The sequence below is a fragment of the Chiloscyllium punctatum genome, chromosome 15, assembly GCF_047496795.1.
Source record: "Chiloscyllium punctatum isolate Juve2018m chromosome 15, sChiPun1.3, whole genome shotgun sequence".
Taxonomy (NCBI): Eukaryota; Metazoa; Chordata; class Chondrichthyes; order Orectolobiformes; family Hemiscylliidae; genus Chiloscyllium; species Chiloscyllium punctatum.
The window spans coordinates 56,545,775-56,569,548 of record NC_092753.1 but is presented as its reverse complement, the minus strand read 5'-3'; the positions used below and the strand labels follow the sequence as shown (position 1 = coordinate 56,569,548).

General features: G+C 38.5%; 1 protein-coding gene across 6 annotated transcripts in view; it reads left to right on the top strand.

Annotated features, from left to right (window-relative positions):
- The window catches only part of dcaf6 (ddb1 and cul4 associated factor 6), a 225,207-nt gene that overhangs the window by 178,253 nt on the left and 23,180 nt on the right, over positions 1-23,774 (top strand). For 4 of the 6 annotated variants that reach the window (XM_072585182.1, XM_072585186.1, XM_072585184.1 and 1 more), the window contains one exon: positions 18,637-18,675. The exons of the other annotated variants lie outside the window; for them this stretch is intronic. In XM_072585182.1, the coding sequence (XP_072441283.1) occupies positions 18,637-18,675 (39 nt within the window). The remainder of the gene's footprint in view (positions 1-18,636; positions 18,676-23,774) is intronic. 6 annotated transcript variants of the gene reach the window in all.

Here is a 23,774-nt window from a genome sequence, read left to right as displayed (position 1 = left end):
TTTATTTCCATTTTATCTATCTATTGTTGTAATATCTTGAAAATCATCCCATATTCTGCTAAGTTCCAGGAGTACCACCCTAGTTTGGGAAATGATTCCTTGTAATATAATTTTTGGAGTCCAGATATTATTCTGATAATCTGCACTATATTCCCTGCAAGGCCAATCTATCCTTCCTCAGTAAAAAAAAAATAGAAAATGCTGAGAAATACAGAGTCTGCCAGCATGTGTGGAGAGAGAAATGAAGTTAATATTTTTCAAGTCTAATGTAGCTGTTCTTCACAACTTTCTAAGGTAAGGTTCCCCGAACTGCTTCAGAATTCCAGATTGGTTGAATTAAGATTTTGTATAGCTGAAGCATGACTTCCAGCACATTGCTTTCCAGCGCTGTAAAGGACAGCGTTTCATTAGCTTCTTTGATTGTCTGTTTATGTCATTTTAATAATCTGTACATCTGGGTCCAATTTTTATTTGTTTGCAGTGACTATTAGATTTACACCATTTAGAAAATTCCCTATCCTTTTTAAGTTCAAAGTGGATGACCTCACATTTGCTTTGATTGAAATCAATTTGCAATAGTTTTTTCGATTCATTTAATTTTCCCACCCCTTGTAATTTTTTTGCTTCTGTCTCACTGCTTGCATCACTGCCTGCCTATCTTTGTCATTGGCAAATTGGAGCATATGGCTTTCTAGCCCATCATCGAAGTCATTCATAACAAAAATAATGGGAACCCCAACACAGGCCATTCTAATGCACTGCAATTCACATCCTCACAATCAGAATACCTGCTTATTATTCCTGCTCTTTACCTCCTTTCACGCAGACAATTTCCATACCAAATCAACAACTTGCCTTCTATTTTTGCTTATGGTCTCTTATGAGGGATCTTATCAAATATCATCTGAAAGTCCAAAGAAATAATATTCATTGAAATTCTGCTGTCTAAATCTTAATTCACGTTTTCTTAAAAAAAACCTATCTACTGTTTACAAATACCCTCTCAAAAGCTGAAAATTTGTCAAGATATACTTAACTGTAGACTAACATTTTCAAACAAAACAAGTATTAGCCTATCTAGTCTATAATTGTCTGGTTTCTCATTGCCACATTTCTTAAATAAGGTCAGGATGGAAATGTTAGCATGGGAGTAAGATGATTTATTGAAATGGCAAGCAACTCAGACAGTGACCTGCTATAGTGTTCCAATGAAGTTCAATGCAAGCTGGAAGAATCGAGCCACATTTTCCACTTAGGCTCTTTAAAAGCTCTAGGAGTCAATATTGAATTAATCAATTTCAAAGCAAGGCCTCTGTCCTCCATTTTGATTAAGCCGTCAATCCCAAAAGCAGTGTCTCATTTGCACTTCATTGTCTTTGCTCTTAGTAGTGTGTGTCCATTTTCTCTTTCTCCCACCTTTTACACCTATTTTATGTCTCTATCTCTCCTTTGCAACCCCTTTGTATTTTAACATGGGCATAGTCACCATCTGTTCCACTCATTCCTCCTCTGTCAACAGAATGAAAATCATAATTTTGCAGCTCTGAAGAGGTCATATCAGACTTGGAATGTTGATTATATCTTTCCCCATTGATGATACCAGACCTGATAAGTTTCTCTAGCACTTTCTGGTTTATTCTACAAAAGCTCTCTCTTTCCAGATCAATTTCACTGAAACAGTGGACCCTAATTAATTCTATGTCCTTTCATATACATTTTTTAAAATGACTGGCAATGACTACTGGCTCAGTGAATAAAAGAATAAATTCTGCAAGGCAGAAAGAGAACACAATGGATACTAAGGGGAGTTCAATGCCTTCCATTGCTGATACTAACCTTTGTCATCAAATGTGGTTTGCTAGCCTGTCCAATGAACTGTCCAAGTCCTAAAGAACATATCTGCCAGACAGGCAGCTGAGAGCACCAATGTGAGGGAAAACTGACCTAATCCCCACCAAATGTACCGGTCATAGATGCATCTGATGGCATTGGTAATAAGTGACAACAATGACAATCCCATTTTCAAATTCAGGATATTTTACATTATTATCTGGCACCATGTGCTAAATTGGAGAAATTCTGAATCAGTCTAGGAACTCTGAGCTGGGCATCCAAGAGGCACTAAAAGCATTCGGCAGCAGCAAATTTTTATTTCGCGATAATCTATAACCTTGATGTTGGCATTATCTCTTACTCTATGATTGCAATTAACCAATCAACTCTGGTTTAACCAGTAATGTGGTAGAGCATTTCGGGAGCAGTACCAAGGATATCTAAAAATTAATTGTGAATCTGGTAAAGCCATAACAAGGGGATGTGTTGCATGCTGAGCCATTGAAATGGCATTTTCTTGATGGCTAAGCTATCCTGTACCCAACAGATAAGATCAATTCTCAACTATCCTGCCAGATTTACAACAGTGTTAGATTATTGAACAACTAATGGAAGGCAGATGCTCAGTGGTCATCCTTATCCCAAATGAAGCTGGAGCTTAACTCAAAAGACAAGTTGAAACATTTGTGGCCATTTTCAGCCAGAAGTGCTTAATGAATGATCCATCATTACTTCTCCAATGAGACCTCCACTATCACAGCTGATCTTCTGTTAGTTCAATTAATTCCATGTGATACCAAAAATTGATGGAACAGATTGGATATAGCAGAGGTTATGGGCCCTGAGAAGAAGCTTAGATTAGATTACTTACAGTGTGGAAACAGGCTCTTTGGCCCAACAAGTCCACATTGCACTGTCGAAGCGCAACCCACCCATACCCCTACATTTACCCCTTACCTAACATTACGGGCAATTTAGCATGGCCAATTCGCCTGACCTGCACATCTTTGGACTGTGGGAGGAAACCGGAGCACCCGGAGGAAACCCACGCAGACACGGGGAGAACGTGCAAGCTCCACACAGTCAGTCACCTGAGGCGGGAAATGAACCCGGGTCTCTGGCGCTGTGAGGCAGCAGTGCTAACCACTGTGCCACCGTGCCGCCCACTAAGCTGTCTCTCTAATGCTGAAGATATGCTCCAGAACCACATGTGCCTCTAACCAGGCTGTTGCACTAAACTCCAACACTAACATTTATCTGGTAAATTTGAAAAATTTCTGAAAGTATCCTGCCCATGAAAAGGACAGTTTCAAACATCCAATTTAACTTGCAAGTTTTCCACAAAGTCAGGTACCATCCAGAATTGGAAATCTATATCGGCTTCTTCATTGCATCTAAATCCTAGAACTTGCTATCAGATGGCACTGTGGGGGTGCCTACATAGGAACATGGAACAGGAATACTCTTTCTTGTTCTGCCATTTAATACGATCATGCTGACTGAATGCTTCAATGCCTTTTGACCACATTACCCTCAATCCTTTTACGTCATTGGTAATCAGAAATCTATCAAACTCTGCCTTAAACATGCTCCCAAAGATAGAGCTTCCACAGCCTTCTGGGATAGAGAATTCCCAAGATTTGCAACCCTCTGAGTGGAAAAAAGAACCCCCTCCCCCCCCCCCCCCCTTCATATCTCAATTTTAACTGCCACCTCCTCCCCACATCCCACCCCCCCCCCCCCTTATTTTTAAATTGCCTCTCCTAGTTCAAATCTCCCAACCAAAAGCATCTTTCTTCTATCTACTCTGCCTGTTCCTTTAAATATCTTCATTCCTGATGAAGGGCTTATGCCTGAAACATTGATTTTCCTGCTCCTCGGATGCTGCGTGACCTGCTGTCCTTTTCCAGTGCCGCGTTTTTCGACTCTGATCTCTTGCATCTGCAGTCCTCATTTTCTCCTTTAAATCTCTTGTGGGTTTCAATGAGAGCACCTGTCATTCTTGAAAACTCTACAGAATACAGGCCAAGTTTCCCCAGTCTCTCTTCCTAGCATCCCAGGAGCAGGTCTGGTGAACTTTTATTGTGCTCCCTTTCCTGAAGTTATGAGATCAACACTGCACATAGTACTTCAGGTAGTGTCTAACCAAACATCTAGATGTGTTTTAATCAGCCTGTTTAGAGACATTATTACACACCTCTGGAACAGGGATGCAGAGGACTCCCAACCAAGCTTCTATACAATTTAAACAAGATTTTACTACTACTACTGTTCTCAAATCTTCTTGCAATGTTTCATTGGCATGCAGTTAGTTTACTGCATCTGTATGTTAGCATTCTGTGACTTATTAACAGGGACACCTAGTTCCTTTTTTATATCCACATTTTCTACTCTCTCTCAGTTTGAGATATTCTGCACATTTGTTCCTCCTACCAAGTGGGCAAACTCACATTTTGAAACATTTATTTCATGTATCATGTCCTTCTTCATTCACTAAGCTGGTCTAAATCTCCTTCAATCACTTTACATCTCCCTCACAACGTTTATCCCCAATTAGCTTTGTGTCATCCATACTTCTGGCAATATCGTATTTGGTTTGTACATCTGAATGAATGATAAATATTGTGAACGTCTGGAGGCCAAGTACCGATTCTTGCAATATAGGCTACTCGTCACAGCCTGCCAATACAAGAGTACCCTATTTATTCCTACTCTGTTTTCTGCCTGATAGCCAATCCTAAATAAAGTGTATCACTTCCTCCCCCAAGTGCCATGTAAACCACATGGACTGAAATGAATCACCATCACCTTGTCACTTGTAATTAAGGATGGGAATAAATACTGGCCTCCCTAGCAATATTAATATTCTGAGGTTGACATTTTAAAACAAAAATTGGGCAAGCTGATACTCGTCTTTCCTTTAATCAACTGCACTGGCTGTTTGATACTTTCACTCCCCAAAAGTTTTGTTTAGTAATAGTATTAGTGTCTCTTTGCTCCATTAAAATGGTGCTCCCAGAATCCCTGCCCTTACCCTCCGTTCCATTCTCACTTCCTTCCTCATTGCATCCCCTGTTCATTACCAGATATCTTCCTATTTCAGTTGCTTGAGTCTGGATGTCAAACACAGGATTCTCTTCTTTGTTTCTTTCAGATCCTTAGGTTTAGACAGTGGATTTGAATTGGTACAGGCTTGGAGGGCTCAAGGGCCTGGTCCTGGGCTGTAAATTTTCTTTGTTTCTTTGTTTTTCTCTCAGCGTTGCTAAGAATATTAATTGCAGGTAATAAAGCCCGTGTATGCTTAGGCCAGAAATCCTTTACTCCAAAGTTCTTGCTTCTAGGACACAGTGGACACTATTCATGACATTAACACTGGCAGTAATATTGAGTGCAAAAAAAACAGTCCAGTGTATTAGTTCTCAGGTGGAGCAGATTGGGGTCTGGGAAAGTGTTTATGGAGTTAGAGAGAAGCAGTTTGGTCTGTACTGATTTTTTTGCCAGTACAGACTGACATCTAAAATATGCAAATTAGCATGCAAAGCTATTCTTTCTGTAAATCCCTTTGCACTCTGTGGACAATCTATCTTGAATGAAAGCATGTGAGTTCAGGTTATTTTACCTGGAGGAGTAAAATTTAAAGTTTCTATTCTTCTTAGCTTTTTGGTCAGTTCGAAGTTTAGGTAGTTCCACTGCTGACCAAATATTTAATCTTTCGTCTGATACCAAAGCTGCTGTTCATTGGCTTTCTGTTCAGCATGCAGTATGTAAGACCCCTTATAACAACTAGAGGAAGTGCAAAGGATATTCATTTGTCATGCAAATTATCATCATTCTCATTTCTTCCAGAATTCTTAACTTTTCTAATAGTAAGCAATTTTTTGGAAAATGCCTCAGCATGATAATAACTTTACTCATCTTGAAAAGGAGTCTAAACCTTTGGACTTGGGAGGAACAGAATTGAGCTCCCAGTCAATGGACAGGATAGACAGTTAAGAAGCTGATGTATAAATTGGTCTAAATCAACAAAGTTCTCTGGAAGGACTTTATATTTGCATTGACATTTTACAGACCATCAAGCTACAAAGCAGCATGCTGTTGATACTCTTAATTGGGATCGCAGTCTTCCGACCTAGGCAACGCTCCAGGTAAGGTTTCCAGAGCTCCTAGTTAGAGGAAAATCAGTCTTTAGGAAACAGACTGCAGAGATATTAAAACTTTTGCCATATTCCCCAAAACACAAGCAGAACTAAGTATATTTGGTGCTCTACATGTGACTGCTTAGGAAATGCCTTCATAGGTGATTGAACATCATGTCCATGTCAAAGGACATTTCTTTAGGGAGCAATAATATTCTATATAACTAGATTCAATAATCTTGAATTGATTAACTATCTGATTAAAAACTCTGAATAAGTTCAGAGTGTGAAAAGGATATTCAGTCCATTGAAATACCCCAATGTAATATCTCTATCCTAACTCTGCTGCCAGCTCAAAACCAGTGCATTATGTACATTTGTTGAGTTTCTCTACTATTATAAACTTTCAAGATTGCAGTGTACTAAGAATACGTAAGATAGAACTGCAGACTGTTGTTACCTTCCAGTTTACAGATTGTAATTCAGCCCTAACATCACTTGACTTCATCCTTGTCACAGCTCATCTGCTGCTGTAATTCTCATTTCTAGATTGCACTATTCCAATGCACTCCTCACTGGTTCCCTCACAGTACCCTCTGTCATCTAAAACTCTTGCTCGTGTCTTAACACAGGAAATCCTCTTTCCCATCCTCTTTCCCATCCTTTGCTTACTGATTGACTCCCTTGATTTTGGAATTGTATCCTTGCTTGCAAATCTTTCCATGGCTTCACTCTTCCCCATGTGCATGATCTCCACCTCCACAATTCTCTGACCTATGTCTTTCTCTAATTCGGGCCTCTTCTGCACTTCAATTCAATTGCCCCAGCATTGGTGTGCCTTTAGTTGTCTAAGATCCAGGCTCTGAACATGCCCACCTCACTTTTTTACCTCTGCAGGTCATTCCCATATATTAAGATGCTTCCAAAAACGAGATCTTTGAGAAACATTTGGTCGTCTGTCCTAATGGCCCAAATGTTTTGATGGCCACATAACCGCTTCTGAAGCATAGATAGGTGTTGTATATAGGCATCCTATGGAATCCCTGTGATGTACTCCAAAGGAATTTCCCTGTAAGTTAAAGATTCTGCTGGACAATTCCCTTTTGCCCAATACTGTCCGAAAGAATCCTTTTTAAATTGGGGAGTTCTGGGGGTGTTGCTGAAGATAAATAATCAGTTACTTGTGACAAGTTAGGCTATTAAATAAAAAGTCCAACTCCAGGCTAAGTATTAAATGGAAGCCCCAGCTTGCCTAAAATGTACCTAACTATTCTGTCCAAGACCCTTATACCCCACAGATCCTGAACCAACCTGACCCTCCTGTCTGCCAGGACCCAGTGCAAGCTCATCCCACTTTGGGCCAAACCTGACTCATTGTCGACATAACATAGCCTCAACCCTTTCCTAGGAGCTCTTCAGCCCCTGATCCCTCCTAGGACCTGACTTCCACTCTCCTCCACTTCTTCCCACCCACTTCTATCCTCACCAGCAAGCACGAAATCCCATTGCTTCAGACTTGGCACAGACCCATCTCTCCACCAGCACCCAACCTTCACAGTGTCATTGCCAGATTCAACACTCGGCAACCCCATCCCTGCCTCCCAACCAATTATCTCCTGTCTTGTCCTACTCCAAAAACTCCACTATTTTCCTGGCTTCCTTGTTACCCTAATGGATTGACACTTATCCCCTTTCCCTTGGCATCTTATCTTCCTGGGCACCCTAGCTTCACACTTACCTTACATATTTGCCCTTTGACAGCAGCTGTCCAAGTAGCTATGATGCTGCACCTATACTTTTCAGCATATGGCAACTGACTGCTTTGACAAAGGGAACATACTTTGCCTTAAACACGGAATGCTAGAGAAACTTGGCAGGTATGGTAGCATCTGTGGAGAGCACAACACAGTTAAAGTTTCTTCAGATCTGAAGAAGTTATACCGGACTCAAAACATGAGCCCGGTTTCTCTCTCCAAAGATACTACCAGACCTACTGAGTTTCTCCAGCATGCTCTGTTTGTTTCAGGTTTCTAGCATCCGCAGCATTTTGCCTTTATTCATAATTTGCCTTTGCCTTGCTATTTTATCCAGTGAGGGACCTATCAGAGTAGAAGTGCAGCTCTGTATTTCTGAACGAGTCGTAATCAGAATCTACTTTCAGAATGCAGAACTTTTGTTTTGTGTTTGAAAAAGAAGAAACTGAGTGACAATCTGCATGAGTTTGCTGTTTCTGCTTCTTGGTAAATCCAGCACAATATCCTCTTGGGTGGTTCAGTGTACTTTATTTTGTAATGTTCCTGTGAAGCGCCTTGGGACATTTCATGACGTAGAAGATACCATGTTGTTCTTGTTGATGATCATTTCACCTGTGAATGAATAATAATTTAACAAAGTCTGCTACTGAGTGTTGAGGAAGTCTGTTTCAGGTTTTCTTTCAGTTTAGTTGATCATTAGCGGTAATCAGAAAGTTGCTTTTTCAGCTCTGCATTTATATATCTCTATTAGTTGATCCAAAACTCAAACACTACTTTTTTTCTATTCTAGGTGTGGAATTATCTGACATTTGGCCTATTGACAATCTTCAAAGGACTCAAAAAGTTTATTTTAAACTCAAAGTGCAAGAATGAATCTTGAAGAGAATATAGCTAAAGTAAATGTTGGTTCCTTGGAGTCATAGACAGGATAAGTTATCATCTGGAATGAGGAAATGGGACAGCTGTAGAACAGATATTTTACATCTGTGTTCACAGTTGGAGACAAATTACATACCAAATATAGAGGGTAACTAAGAAGTTAAGTGTAAAATATGCAAACAAAGTATCATCAGAGACAAAAATATTAGAGAAAGTTAAGGGAGTAAAAACTTGCAAATCCAGGATTTATCTACATTCAAACCCCCATTCTACAATTCTAAAAGAGACGGCTACAGAGAAATCAGATACACTAGTTACTATTTTCTTATATTTCCGAGATTCTACAATGGTCGGGATTGGAAGTTAGGAAATTGAACCTTGCTACTCAAAGGGGGGCGGGGGAAGAAAAAATTAGATAACTATAAGTTAGTAAATCTGACATCGATTGTCAGGAAAGTACTGAAATCTATTATTGTGGAATATTAACAATGCACTCAGAACGCACTGAGTAAGATCAAATGATGTCAGCAGGACTTTTAAAAATTGTATTTGATGAGTTTATAGAGATTTCTTTGAGCAAGTAACAAGAAGGGCAGATAAAGAGAGGGCCAGTAGATGTAGCAAACCTGAATTTCCCAAAAGGTGTTACGCATTCAAAAAGTTGTTACATAGAAATACGACAAGGGTTCATTGATCTGGGGATATGTTAGCATGGCTGGAGGATTGGATAATGGAGCAAAACAGGGTGTAGTGAGAAATGGGGCAGGCTGTAAGTAGTGGAGCGCTGCAGGAGTCTCAACACTTTACAATTAATATTAATAACTTCAAGCCCAGGAGTAACAAATCCATGTTTGCTGACGATACAAATATAGGCAGGAATATACTGTACATACTTTTGTAAATGTTGAATTTTTTGGACTATTTTTAAGGTTAAATTTTCAGGGTCAAATATTATATGAATACTACTTTTGAGTGGCCTAAATTCATGCTATAGTCCAAAATATTGTACCTTTAGCAGAAGCCCAGTTAATCTCTAAGCAAATTAAGAAAACAATCACAACGGATTATGGTAATTACAGGATAAAGATAATGACACAAAAATGAATTAGTAAACTTTCATTTATACATACAAAAACTGTATTAGAAATATAATATGGTTTTAAGTTACAATAATATGGTACATCTTAAACTAAACATGTCAAATACAAACTAGGAGAAAGTGAGGACTGCAAATGCTGGGAATCAGAGCTTAAAAATGTGTTGCTGGAAAAGTGCAGCAGGTCAGGAGAAGGGCTTATGCCCGAAACGTCGATTCTCCTTCTCCTTTGATGCTGCCTGACCTGCTGCGCTTTTCCAGCAACACATTTTTAAGCTAATGTCAAATACAAAAGTTGATTAAAATCCTGCAAAATCACACTGTTCAACATCTTCAGTACCAAATAAAGCTTCATAATCATGATGAAGAATGATGTCATCGTATGGAGTCATGTCTTCTCGTGAATTTTGTGCATTATCCAGCACTTGCCTTAAAATCTAAAATTCTATCCTCCTTTGATTCACTTTGTGCGTGGATTCGGAAGGCTTCATGAATAACACGTTTTCCATTTTGACAATTTTCAAGTACCCACTCAGCAACTTTTTTCTCCAATTATGGCCACTTGCTAGGTTTACCTCTGTTGGCACACTTTCATTTTGGCATTGTCTGAAATTGGTTTGATATCTTTCTCCAGTTTCTCATGAGTTTCTCCAAAACACACAATTCTTTTGCTGTTGCACAGTTAGTTGACTTCTCTGCAGCTTTAATAACTTTCATTTTAAATACCGCTATATAATTTTTGTTTTTTCTGGAGGGCATTTTTACAAAATGATGAAGAATTTACAAAATCTCAACTAGGTATGTGTATTCCATGAGTGCTGTAGGGAACTGACTTCAGCTGAGCTACACACAAAGGGAGGTTGTCACCTGACTCTGACCTGATGCGTTTTAAACTTTTACACCAAATTGGTGTAAATTGTACCAAAACACATCATAGCATGAAAAAAAATTCCTCATCGTAACATTTATGTACAGGATAATACCTTGACTCTCAAATGTTGATCTGTTATTTGTGAAGAACCAGGGCTGACTTTTACACCAGATATACGAAAAATCCCATATTTTTTGACCAAAAATAGGGGGTCGATTTTTACATGAGATCAACCTTTACTCAAGTATACACAGGGGGAGCGGGATAATGAAAGGCTGCAAAGAGATGTAAATCAAGTTAAAATGAGTGTATAACAAAATGACAGATTGAGAGAAACTGTGAGGTTATTGACTTTGGTAGTAAGAATAAAACAATATTTTTTTTTAAAAACTGTGAACATTTTCAGTGTTAGTACAGAGAACTTTGGACGTTCCTGTGGGTGGAACGCTCAAAATAGCATGCAGAAAAAGAGAATTGGCAAAGCAAATTCTAGGTTGACTTTTATGGCAAGACTTTTGGTATACAGGAATAAAGACAGCTTTCTACAGTTGTATAGCAGTTTTCTGTGGCCACAACCGGAATACTCCCCATACACCATTTTATGTTTTGATTTTTCTGTGTACATTGAACTTGCCCCATGCAGTTTTGTGCGTTCTGAAATGCACACTTGGCTCATTAGTGACTGCCTTCAGTTTTTGTCTTTTTCTCACAGATTTCATGCCTGACAAATTTGTTAGAATATTTTGATTGGATTAGATTACTTACGGTGTGGAAACAGGCTCTTTGGCCCAACAAGTCCACACCGACCCTCCGAAGAGCAACCCACCCAGACCCATTCCCCTACATTTACCCCTTCACCTAACATTACGGGCAACTTAGCATGGCCAATTCACCTAACCTGCACATTCTTTGGATTGTGGGAGGAAACCAGAGCACCTGGAGGAAACCCACGCAGACATGGGGAGAATGTGCAAACTCCACACTGATAGTTGCCTGAGGCGGGAATTCAACCCGGGTCTCTAGCACTGTGAAGCAGCAGTGCTAATCACTGTGCCACCGTGCTGCCCCCACGCTGGAGAAAGTAATGAACAGTGGATCCAAATAATAATGAACAGGGAACCAGGAAGATTTCAATAAATACTTAGACTCTGTCTATGTTTGGATGTAGGGGGTTGGTTAGCTCAGTTAGCTGGTGTGCAATGCGAAGTGATGCCAACAGCACACATTCAATTTCCATACTGACTGAGGTTTCCATGAAAGATTCTCCTTCTCAAATTCTCTGAGATGTAGTGACTTTCAGGTTAAACTCTCTAAAGAGAGAGCAGCCCTGTGATCCTCAGGGACTATGATGACTTTACCTTTATTTGGATATATTGGGATTTTCAGAATGCATGCCTTGTAAAACACGTGAAGATAAGAACCCATGGTTTTGGAGACAATATGGATAGAGGATTGCCCAGACAGTTGGGAGAAAGGGGGAATTTTAAGTATGGAAACTGTAACTAGTGGAGTGCCACAAGGATCGGTGGTGAGAGCAACGTATATATTAATGAATTGAATGAGGAAAGTGAACGTACTAAAGCCACTTCTGCAAATAACACAAAAATAGTTTGGAAGGCCAATGGTGAGTCAACAGAGGGATGTGGGTGGCTAAGTGAGTGGGAAGAAACTTGGAAGATGGAAATAAAAATGTTGGAAGATGGGAGGCTATACATTTTGAAAAGAAGAATACAGGAGCTATAAAAGACTAAAGAATGCTATAGGATGGAGAGATTTGGGACTCTTCATGGATAATTCTCAAAAACTAGCATATAGGTCAGCAGCAAGTAACAGAAATAGCAAATGGCATATTGGCCTTTCTTTCAAAGGGAATGCAGTATAAAAAATAGGAAGGTCTTGCACAAGTTGTGCAAGACACTAGTCAGACAATAACTAGAATACTGTGAGCAGTTTTGCACCCATTATCTAAGGGAAGCCTTTATGGGACTGGAGGCTGTCCAAAGAAAGCTCACTCAGCTGACCCTGCACCTGAAGGGACTGTCTTTTGAGGCTACGTTGAGGAGGTTGGGTTTGTACTTATTGGAGTTTAGAAGAAAGAGAGGTGCCCTAATTGAAGCTCTCAAGATTTTAGGGGACTTGACAGGTCAGATGCAGAAAGGTTGTTGCTCCTTGTAGGAATGTTTAGGACCAGAGGCCACAATCTCAAAATAAGTGATCATAAGACAGAAATGAGGAGGAATTTCTACCTTGAGAGGGTAGTGAATCTGTGAAATTCTTTGCAGAGAGCTGTAGAGGTTAGGTCAGTATTTTTAAAGCTGATATAGATTTTTAATTAATAACAAAAACCAGCAATATGGGGAAAAGGAAATAAGAAAGTGGGTTTGAGGATGATCAGATCAGCCGTGATCACACTGAATGGCAGAGCAGGCTTAATGGGCTGAATGTCCTACTTCTGCTCCTAAGTCATGTGCTTTAATGCTATCACTGTCTGTCAATAGAGACACAGTTGAGCTGAAATCGTTTGTAGCTTTTGAAACCCATAATGGCTACTGCTGACACAATAAAAACTTTGTATAAGGAACCACGTAGCCTGAAACCAGTTGAAAGGAGAGATATCTCATTGCTATTTCAATGCAGAGAACCTATCAATTATTGGAGGTATAAGATGAAGAGATGTTTTTGAATTTTCTGATTTACAATCAAAATTGTCTGATTGTAAATCACAGCGCAAAATATAACAGAAAAAGATGACTGGAATTTTAAAATATTTTAATGCTGTATAGTATTTTTAACAATTGGAAAAGTACTGTTATGCATGACAGCCTAACACAGTTATGGTTAACATAACAGTCAACTTGCCTTTGCAGAACTCAGGTCTTCGAGTTCCTGCATTAAACATTATTGTAATGCAGCAATATAATATTTGATTTATTGTAGTCACATGTACCTAACTACAATGAAAAGCTTTGTTTTGCGAGCAGTACATGCCAATCATAGCAAACAAGAGCATACAGATCACAGAATGCTTAGAATGAGGCGTACAAGGTGACAACTGCACTGGAGGCACGCAAAGCAAGATCAACATTATTTGAAGTTAGAGAGATCCATTCAGCTGTCCAGCTTCTGTATCTTTGTGTTCAAGCTTCAGTATCATCTGCCTGATGGAAGAGCTTGGAAGAAAGTATTACCGGGTGAGAAGGGTCTTTGATGTTGGCAACCTTTCCGTGGCAAAGAGAAGTATAAATGGAGTGCATAGTTGGGAGGTTGGCTTCCATGATGGTCTGAGCTGCACACACAACTTTCTGTAGTTTCTTATGGTCCTGGGCAGAGCAATTGCCGTACTAGCCCATTATGCACCCAGATAGTATGTTTTCTGTGGTGCATCTGTAAATGTTGGTGAGGGTCCTTTTGGACATGCCAAAGTTCCTGAGTCTCCAGATGAAGAGATGTTGGCGCGTCTTCTTGACTGTTGCATCTACATGGGAAGTCCAGGACAGATTGTCGGTTATTGTGACTTGATGTTCTCGAACCCCTGCACCTCAGCTCCGCCGATGTAGATGGAGGCGTGGCCTCTTTTCTCCATGCAGGTTTTTTTTATTTTGCTGACAGTGAGATTGTTATCATTGCACCATGTCATCATGCCCTTTCTCTCCTCACTGTATTCTGATTCATCGTTATTTAATATCTGTCCTACCATGGTAGTGTCGTCAGCAAACTTGTAGATGGTGTTTGTTTGGAATTTGGCTAGATTCATGGGTGTACAGGCAGTACAGTAGGGGGCTGAGAATACATCTTTGTGGGAGACCAGTGTAGAGGGTTATCGTAGAGCAGGTGGTGTTGTTGGTCTTCACTGATTCCAGTCTGTGGATCAGGAAGCTGAGGATCTAGTTGCAGAGGGCAGAGCTGAGACCAAAGTCTTGGAATTTTGAGATTAGTCTGGAGGGGATCATGGTGTTGAAGGCAGAACTGTAGTTGATGAGTAGGAGCCTGACATAGGTGAGAGTGATATTTGAAGTTGTCAATAAGTTACACACTTGCCTTTTGAATATTCCAACTCTGTAGCAGGCACCTGCAGTGATCACAAATTCTGTCAAGGCAATGCATTTTTTTTAGGTTCACAAGAGAAGATTCCAGGGAGGGAAGAAAAGTGGTAAAGCAGGAGCTACATGCTTAAACTATTGCAGCTTGCAAATCAGAATAAATTGAGAGGAGGATTGAACTGAGATGTGAGAAGGAGTATAATTCATCTTCAACCTCACTTTAGCCTTAGTTGTGGTTGCTCCAATAATATCCATCATCATTTGTTTGTCAAGATGAGAATATACAACCAGTTAGGTGATACTGCCTGAAGTTCTCTATCATCATTCCTGCAAGAGATGTGTGAATGTATGTATTGTGGTCTGTTTTAGTGGTGTACCCGTTATACTTAACTTGCTTGCAGTATGTGCAAATGGATCAGGAATGTTTAACTGCGCTAACTGTGTGAGGGTGAGGTGAAGCTATGAATATGAAGTATGAGTTGTGATTAATACTGAAGTGATTAAAGGGGTATTGATGAAATGAACAGTGAGAGTCTAGTGGTGTAATTGATGAGTTATAGCATTTGAAGTTGCATCCACTGACCACCATTGTACATATGAAGTCATTGAACTTCTTGCCACATTCATGACATCAATTATGAAGGATATCTGCTCCCATTGCCTTTTTAATGTCTACCTGCCTGGAGAGCATCTCTTCTCTTGTCCTGAATCTGCACCAAGCACTCCAGTACTGCATTGGAGAACTTTGGTGTATGTATATTATTGTGTTGTATGATGAGCTATTCCCAGGTCAAACTCATTCTCTTGCTCCACTCAGAATAACACCCTATTTTTAAGACATGCAGGTTGCCTTCAAGTAGTGCAGGCTAGCCTGAACTCCTCTAAACTTTTCACAATTTGGCAGTTCAGCTCACACATGCAGCTACTCAATAGTGTGCGTATTGTTGGTTGAATACTGTAATCATAATGATTCCTTTGATCACGTATTGTAAAATACTTGTTAGAGTATGGGATGTATTGTCTGGAAATGTAGGGGCAGTTAAAGCTGAGACTTTCAAGACAGCATTGGATGATTATTTGGATAGAAATTATGTGCAAGGGTATGGGGATAAAGCAGGAGATTGGTACTAGGTAATGTTGCTCGTGTGATCAGCTAGTGCAGACATGATGAGTTGAATGGTCTCCTCCACCATAGCAATTTTATGATTATAGGTTTTAATGGCAAATGTGGATTCAGAAACGGAGAGCATCACTTTTTAAAATAAATTGGCAGTGTTAAAAATTAATTTACAGTCTTTGCATATGCCTGTCTTTGCAGTGTAGTCTAAAACTTGATGGACCAACATATTGAATAGTATTATTGTGCCACAAGATGTTACTCTCCCTTAAATATTTTCTGTTTTATGTTCCTTAAGAGAAATGTCCATTTTTCCAAAACAAAGCTTGCATTAATGCAAACTTCCAAATTTTCTGTTTCAGTCCAGTGACTGAGTGGTAGAATAGAAGGCTTTGCCCTGTCCTACCATTGCAGTCTCTACCCTCATCCTTCAGTGCTACTATTCTTGACACTGATCAATTTTACATTCCAACATTGGCAAGTTCCCTCAGCCCTTGGGTGCTATTCTGTGAAGGTCTCTTGACTCAAACTTTCCACTGCCTCTTCTAATCTCTTTGTTAGCTTGTTGTCTATTTTCTTTCCAGTAATCTGTGCTATGCCATGGAGTAGTATTTATGCTATAGCCTGTCTATAAAAGATTATGCTCTACATTTTTTTTGACAGTACCCAGTTTGCAATTTTTCTTTACCATATTCTAAAAGAAGGCAGGAAAGCAGTGCTGGAGGGAGCAGATACAAACACCAGATTATTCAGAATCATAAAATGTGTAATGCAACTAAGGATATTCAAATTCTTCAGCTTACATATTGAACAGTAAAATCATTATGGTTTATTGATATTGTCTAAACTAAACGTCCATTCCATTTCCTGCACTGCTGTTTTCATCCATTCCCTAACTGAACTACAATATTGTCCCTGGCCTTCACCTTCCATCTCAGTTGCTTTCACATTTAATGGAACATTTTCTGCCACCACCGACAACATGATCTCATTCTTTCAACTTGAGCCACTCCTCAATTACTCCCAAAACCTCTCCCTTACTCCAGGACTACCCCATGCAAGTTCAGAAAGTGAAAACCTGCCCTTCTATGTCCTCCTTTCCTATAGTGTATAATTCCAAAATGTCTTCAAGCAATTTATTCATAGTTCTTTCAATTCAATACCCTGTATTGATGTGGTCTTTTGCACATGGGAGACTGAACATAAATTGGATCATTTTTTTAGACAACTTTGTTCAGATTTGTAAACGTGACCTGAAGATTGCAGTTGCCTGTAATCTTATTTCTCTGCTCCACTCTCATTGTGGCATCTCTGTCCTCGACCTCCTAAACTGTGCTAATGATTCCAAACAGAAGTTTGTGGGACAGCAGCTCATCTCTCCTTTCTGCATCAGCAGAGTTCTGCAAATTCAAATCATGATCTTTAACCCTTTTTTTTTCAAATGGCAGTTGTAATGATTCTACTATTTTGTAATTATATCTGCTCCAGATCCATCTCTTGTCTCTTGACATTTTACCATTTCTTGCCTTTCACCATCCTTTTGTCATTTAATCTCATGTCTTCAATATTCTCACAGGCCTTTCCTTTTTGCTCTTTTCCACCACTACCTTTTTTTCTGCTTAAAATCTTATTCATTTTTTGATGAAAGATCATTGACCTGAAATTTTGACTCTTTCTTTCTCCACAGATGCTGCCTGATCTGCTGAATATTTCTGGCATTTTCTATTTTATTTGAGTAATTTTAAATCACACTCATTTTTCTTTCAATAATTGTAGCACACTGATCATTTTCAAATGCAATGCAATGGACATAAGGTGCACATTCTTATTTTGGAAATGTATTTCAGCCTTGAAAATCTGACCAGTTTAAACGTATGTGAAATTGGTGTATGCAAAATATTTTCTAATACAGTGCTGTCTATTGCAAACAACCCATATCCTAACTGTCATGAACATGAACATTGATATAAAAAAGCCTAATTTTACTAGTTTTCAAGTTATGAGTACCAGTAACAACTTGTTCAAAACAAAACAAAAATGCATGTCCACTGCATTGATTACGTTGTTTTTGGTTTGTTTCAGATTTGCTGAAATATCTTGGCAGGATTTCCTGTTTTGAAATTATCCAAAAATATCTTTATTCTGTGTCTATGTACTGTCAATAAAATTAAACAGTATGTTTAGAATAGTCTTTAAACATAACTTATTGAGTAGTATAAACTAGAAAGAAAAGGTAGCCAAATGCCACTTGCAATATACCTTTATAAAACCTGAGCATAGGCTACCATTTTGAAATACAAGACAAACCAATCATGAAGTAAATTTGTATCCTCTCTTGCACCCTGTAAGAGCGTTGGATGAGCAAAGATTCACTTACAATCGTACTTTATTTAAAATGAATTCATTTAATTCACTTTTTTGAATTTAATATCCTTGTACCTGCCAAATTGAAAAACTTTTACATTTTCTGAGTTCACAGAATTTTTTGTTCAAACCAAACTTCTGAATTGTTCATCAAAATTGATTTGATTTCATAATATCACCAGGCTATTACCAGATAGTTATATGAATTAAGAAATAACGTGAGTCGGCTGCAGAGTTGTCTGCCAGATGATTTCATATCTACAATGTACAATAATTTAGACTCAAATAAATGGACCAGCATTATCACTTTAGACTTGAACTTTTTAAAATTTGTCTACTCGTGTAAAAAGAAAATGTGCACTGGTTATTATAATAAAATTTAATATATTAATGGGTGCCATAAAATTAGCACCATTCTTTAAGGAGCTTACCTGAAATGTTTCTTTCCAATGATATTAACAAGAATCTGGGAATGTGACATCAGCTTTATGACACCAAAGGCTGCTCATGTATAACCTGAGCCCTTATTCTTTTTCTCCTTAATAGATTTACTTTCAGAGGAATGGCAGTGGGTGATAGAATGAGGTAATTCTATCTACTTAACAGTACTGAAGATTGGATTTTAACAGTTCAAATCATGTTTTTTCTCATATAACCCATGATTGCTCTTGAAGAGACAGTGCTCCTTCTATTTCCTGCCTATGTGTAATGAAGGTGAGGAAAGGTGGTGCAAACAAACCTAACCTGTTTGACTACTACTTGTGATCATTTACGATTTTGTAAAGCCTTCAAAGTCAGGTACTAAAGATTTATGGGAATAATTTACTCTTGGCAATTTTAGCAAGTGAGCACATGATGCCTTTTTCCATGGGCTACTGTATGTATGTCACTGTTGAAATTGTATATCAGGAGTGTCATGAAGTACATTTAGCAATTGCTGTTATTATCAACAGTATCCTCTACTCTATGATCTAGAGCTTCTACCTGAATCTCCACACTAATATTCTGAAGTCTCAATTTAATTACAAGTTTAGAATACCAGGGTGGCATTTTAAACCAAACTTTTCTTTTCTCTGTGACCTTTATAGAATTACAAAAATAACCAGATTTATGTAATTATGTTGACAGAGAATTTAGCTGAGATTAGTTTGACCTTTTTAACTTAACCCTTAAATTATCAGAATAATAAAATATTTAGTGTTATTTTGTTCTGGCAACATTTAAATCCTAGATTCAAGGAAGTAACAATCCAAAAATCAGTTTGAAGGAGAATGTAAAATTAAATTGGCGACCTAAAAGAAGTCAGCGTAACATTTGTGAATAAAATGGAGATGTTTATCAAAATAATCACCCATCTTTTAAATATTTCTAATGTAGAAAATACTGAACAGGAAATCCATTTATGGCCACGAATATCTTTTAGATGTAGGCTATTTTTGGGCAGAGACAAAATTTCTCAACTTTGGATAATTTGATCTGCATATAAACTCCTCTTATCCATTTCCTTTCAATTTCTCTGACCCCTTTCCCTTTCTTTCTTCCACACTAACTCATGACCCAAACACACATACGATAACTCCCTGACCACAAAAGCAAATATTACAATGGCTGTTTGATTGACGTTTCAGAGGACTGCTAATGGTCCTAGAACTGTATTCCAGCAACAGTCATTGCAAAATATTTTATTTTTAACATTTGCACATCATGCTCAGAATAGGGCTGGCTTTGATGCATTTTTGAATCATTCCAATCTGTTAGTTTTTTTTAACGTGCTGTTTGATAAATAAATGACATCAAAACCTAGTAGGCTTTTGTACAACAATAACTTGAATAGGAGAGCTGGGCTTCTCTGCTGATTTCACCCCTACCCTACTCTTTGCTTTGGCTTAACTTCCACAAAATGCTATTTCACAAAGTCATTTAGACAATTTTCACTTTATACGTACTCCATGTCAGCAAATGTAATTATTTTTGAGGATCCACTGCAAAATGTTTGTGAATGACAGTTCAGGACCGGGCTCTGTTCAGCTGGGACCCTTTTGGTTAGAAGTCATCTGACACCTGTCGTATCATCACAAGAGAAACCAGTGTCAGAAGCCTGAAATGTAGAGTAAAGCAACTGATTGTCTTCAGGTCTGAAGTAGTGATGTAGAGTGAGCATAATTTAATCACTCTTGACTGATCACCTCTTGGTCTGGATGTGCTTGAAGTTGGTTGGGAAAGGGAGAGGAAGGGGAAGGAATACAGTCTCTTCAAACTTGAATGATAAATTTGTTTATCAGTGTTGTCCATTTTAACCCACTGCCTGTTGCATAGCTTCATTCCCCTAATAGCATGTGTTTTTTGTGGTATAATGTTTATTTATGTAATTCTGATATTTTTTTTTTATTAACCAGTGAATTGATTTTTTAAAAAATGATACTAATTCCCCCTTGGATTAAGATTGCATGAAGTGGTTTATTAGACCAAAGTGAAGTTTACTGGTCATTTGGTTGTTTAATCAGAATGCAGTTGTACTGGCAGGCTTCTTGAGTTTCTTATTAAATATTAAACCTTGCTGGTAGCACATTTCTTATTGAAAATATAAAATCAAGGCATTGTTCTTTGTGAAAATATAATCAATATAGTGCCATCTTTAAGCAGTAATTGTTTAGTTGAAGATGGTATGCAAAATTAGTTGCGGAAGAGGCAGAGATGGAGGAAACTTTGCTCTGTCTGAAGCTTGGATTAATGATTTGTTTTTAAAAGTCTCTCAGTATAAACCTGCATTTATATTTTAACACAAGTCTTACTATTGTGGTATTTAGCTGCATTGAAATTTGAATAGCTTGATTCCTCAAAGGAGTTAGACTTAATATATTGTCTCCCTCTTAGCCTTGTAGCAATGTTCCCCAAGTCTGTGTAACTTGAACTGATTGCTGACATATAATACACTATATCTTGTTGATAGTTTAATAAGACTATCAAGTGATTTTCCTATCCATGTGGGACAAATCAGGCCCTGTAGATCCCGAACAGGAAAAAGGATGATGGCAGCAAATCTACCAGATATATCCTTTTAAGTTGTGGTGAAGATCCCTCATACAATGATCCATAATAATTACCCACCTTCCATTAAGTTTAAAACCACAACAATCAAGGAAAACATTAATTCCTAGACACCACAGTATTTAAATTGGCATAAGAGGACAGGCATAAGTTAGCACAAACATTTTTTTTCTGCCAGTGTAACTGACACACAAACATGGCCACTAAACACACCTTCCAGGTGTGGGCGGCATGCGGTTCAGTGGTTAGCACTGCTGCCTCACAATACCAGGGACCCAAGTTTGATTCCAAGTGACTCTGTGTGGAGTTTGCATGTTCTCCTCATGTCTACATGAGTTTCTACTGGGTGCTCCGGTTTCCTCCCATAAGTCATATTACAGTCCCAAAATGTGCAGGTTCGGTGGCGTGGCCATGCTAAAATTGTCTGTAGTATTCAGGAATGTGTAGGCTAGATGGATTGGCCATAGTAAATGTGGGGTTATTGCAATAGATTAGGGGGGCTAGGTCTGGGTGGGATGCTCTTCAGAGTGTCATTGTAGTCTTGATGGACTGAATGGCCTGCCTCCACACTGTAGGAATTCTATCTGGTTGAGGTCACAGGTAACATAATTCCATATTCACAAAGCAATCTATTTTACTGCATCCCAGATTTTAATCTCCGATTTAAAGTAAGCAGTTCACTCAGCATTCATTATGGTACACTCCATTGTATTTTTCCCATATAGTAATTACTGAATATTTCCAGCTTTAAACTGGAGATTGCAAATTATTTTTCAAGTGATTCATAATCTCAATGTTCTTATCCAGTTAGCTGTGTTGGTGACAGATTTAAAACTGGTCTCTCTCCTGTGCAGCATCCTTTTTCCATGCCTTCAATGCATTTCATGCCACATGCATCTTCTTTCACTCTCTCTCCCACCCACCAACTATTCTCCCCTACCTTGCTACATCCTCTTTCCAATCCTGTCTCTCCTACACCATCTTGAGGCCCTCCTCTCCCTCCTCAACTCTCCTGCTCCCAAAGCCTTTCTCTCTTATCCACCCATGTCACCTTGTAGCCTCACCCCTCCCCTTTCCACCGCACCATGCCAGCTTTCTATTTCCCCTCCAAACTCTTTTGCAACTCCTACATCACCTCAACCACCCTCTTTCTCCCTGATTCCTGCCCCTGCAGCCTTCCACACCCCTTGCACTTTCCCTCCCAATACCTCTCTCGGCCTCTTCCTCACTCCCATCAATTTTTTTCTTTTATGTTTTGTCCTACAATGTAGCTGCTCACAAGGTGCCTAGAAACTGCTCCCACCAGAAACTTCCCTCCTTTGTTATTTCTTATGTCCCTCTAAACTCATTCTTCATCTTGATCTTCTGAACCAAGATCATTTCTCACTATTGAACTATTTTACTGAGTTATGCCATCTTCTTTATCTTTCTTACTATCCTTTTGAAATGTCAGATATGTTTTGAATATTCAGTTTCTAAACTTAGTAACCTTGCAACCATTTCTTTCTTAATGGGTATAAAATTATAAAGAGTTATTTCAGTTTATGCATAAATTTATCTATGTTCTTATGAATGTAGTGTGCATTCAAATAGTCTTGAATTCTGTCCCTTTACCATTTTTCCTCTCCTGACCCTATAGTATCTCTTATGTTTGTCCGTGTTCACCTCTGTCACACTTAGATTATTATCGCTCCTATCACAATACTGTTTTATCCCTCCTCTCTAACAGTCTAAGTTTGCCCTTACCTGAACCCACTCCCATCCCAGTCATTTTGTTTAAAGCTCCATGTACAGCATTATTCAATTTGCACCAGCCTGAGAGATTCAGGTCAATCTCTTCTCATTGCAACAGCTCCTCATCAAGGATAGTATTATATTCAAATCCTTGAAACTTTTTTTAAGCAATAAACATTTTAAGAGGAATAACTGCTGCCTGAAGGATAAGCAGTTCCAGAAATGTATAGCAAACCATGTTTCAAAAATTTGGAGGTTATTTGTTAAATATGGGATGAAAATAACATAGTCTGCGAGTTGATAAATGTTTTTGAAGGGCATTTTCATTTTAAAATAGCTATGGCATTTCAATATTAACTTACTCTTCAATTCCTGTGCATTTTAAATGCTATTAAAGCTTGTATTATATTACTTGTTTTCAGTGCTGAGAAGGAGGTGTACACTTATATATAACTGGGGTACCTTAGAACATTTGCCATGCTGCCTCCAATACAAAGTGGCACTACCAAAAATAAAGTCACCCATCAAATTTATAAGAAACTAATCATGACCAGAAATGCAGAAATCTCAATAGCTATATTGTGTTTCTAATCTTTACTGATGATATGATCCTGAAATTGCTTGTGCTTTCAGTTTTTCACCATTAACACCTTTAACAGAAGCATTCTTATTTTGATTCAAATATTTCTAGATTCAAACCCAAGTTGAGCATATTAAGTTAAGCAGATACTTCAAGGAGACAATATGCCATCAGCTGCCATCTTTCAGATAAAGTCAATGTAAAATTTGCCATGGTATTGCTTGTGAAACTACAGGGACATTCTGATATCCTGGCAACATTTACTTCTGAACCAACCCCACTACAGTAATAAAAATAGTAAATAAAATAGTAAAGTGAGATA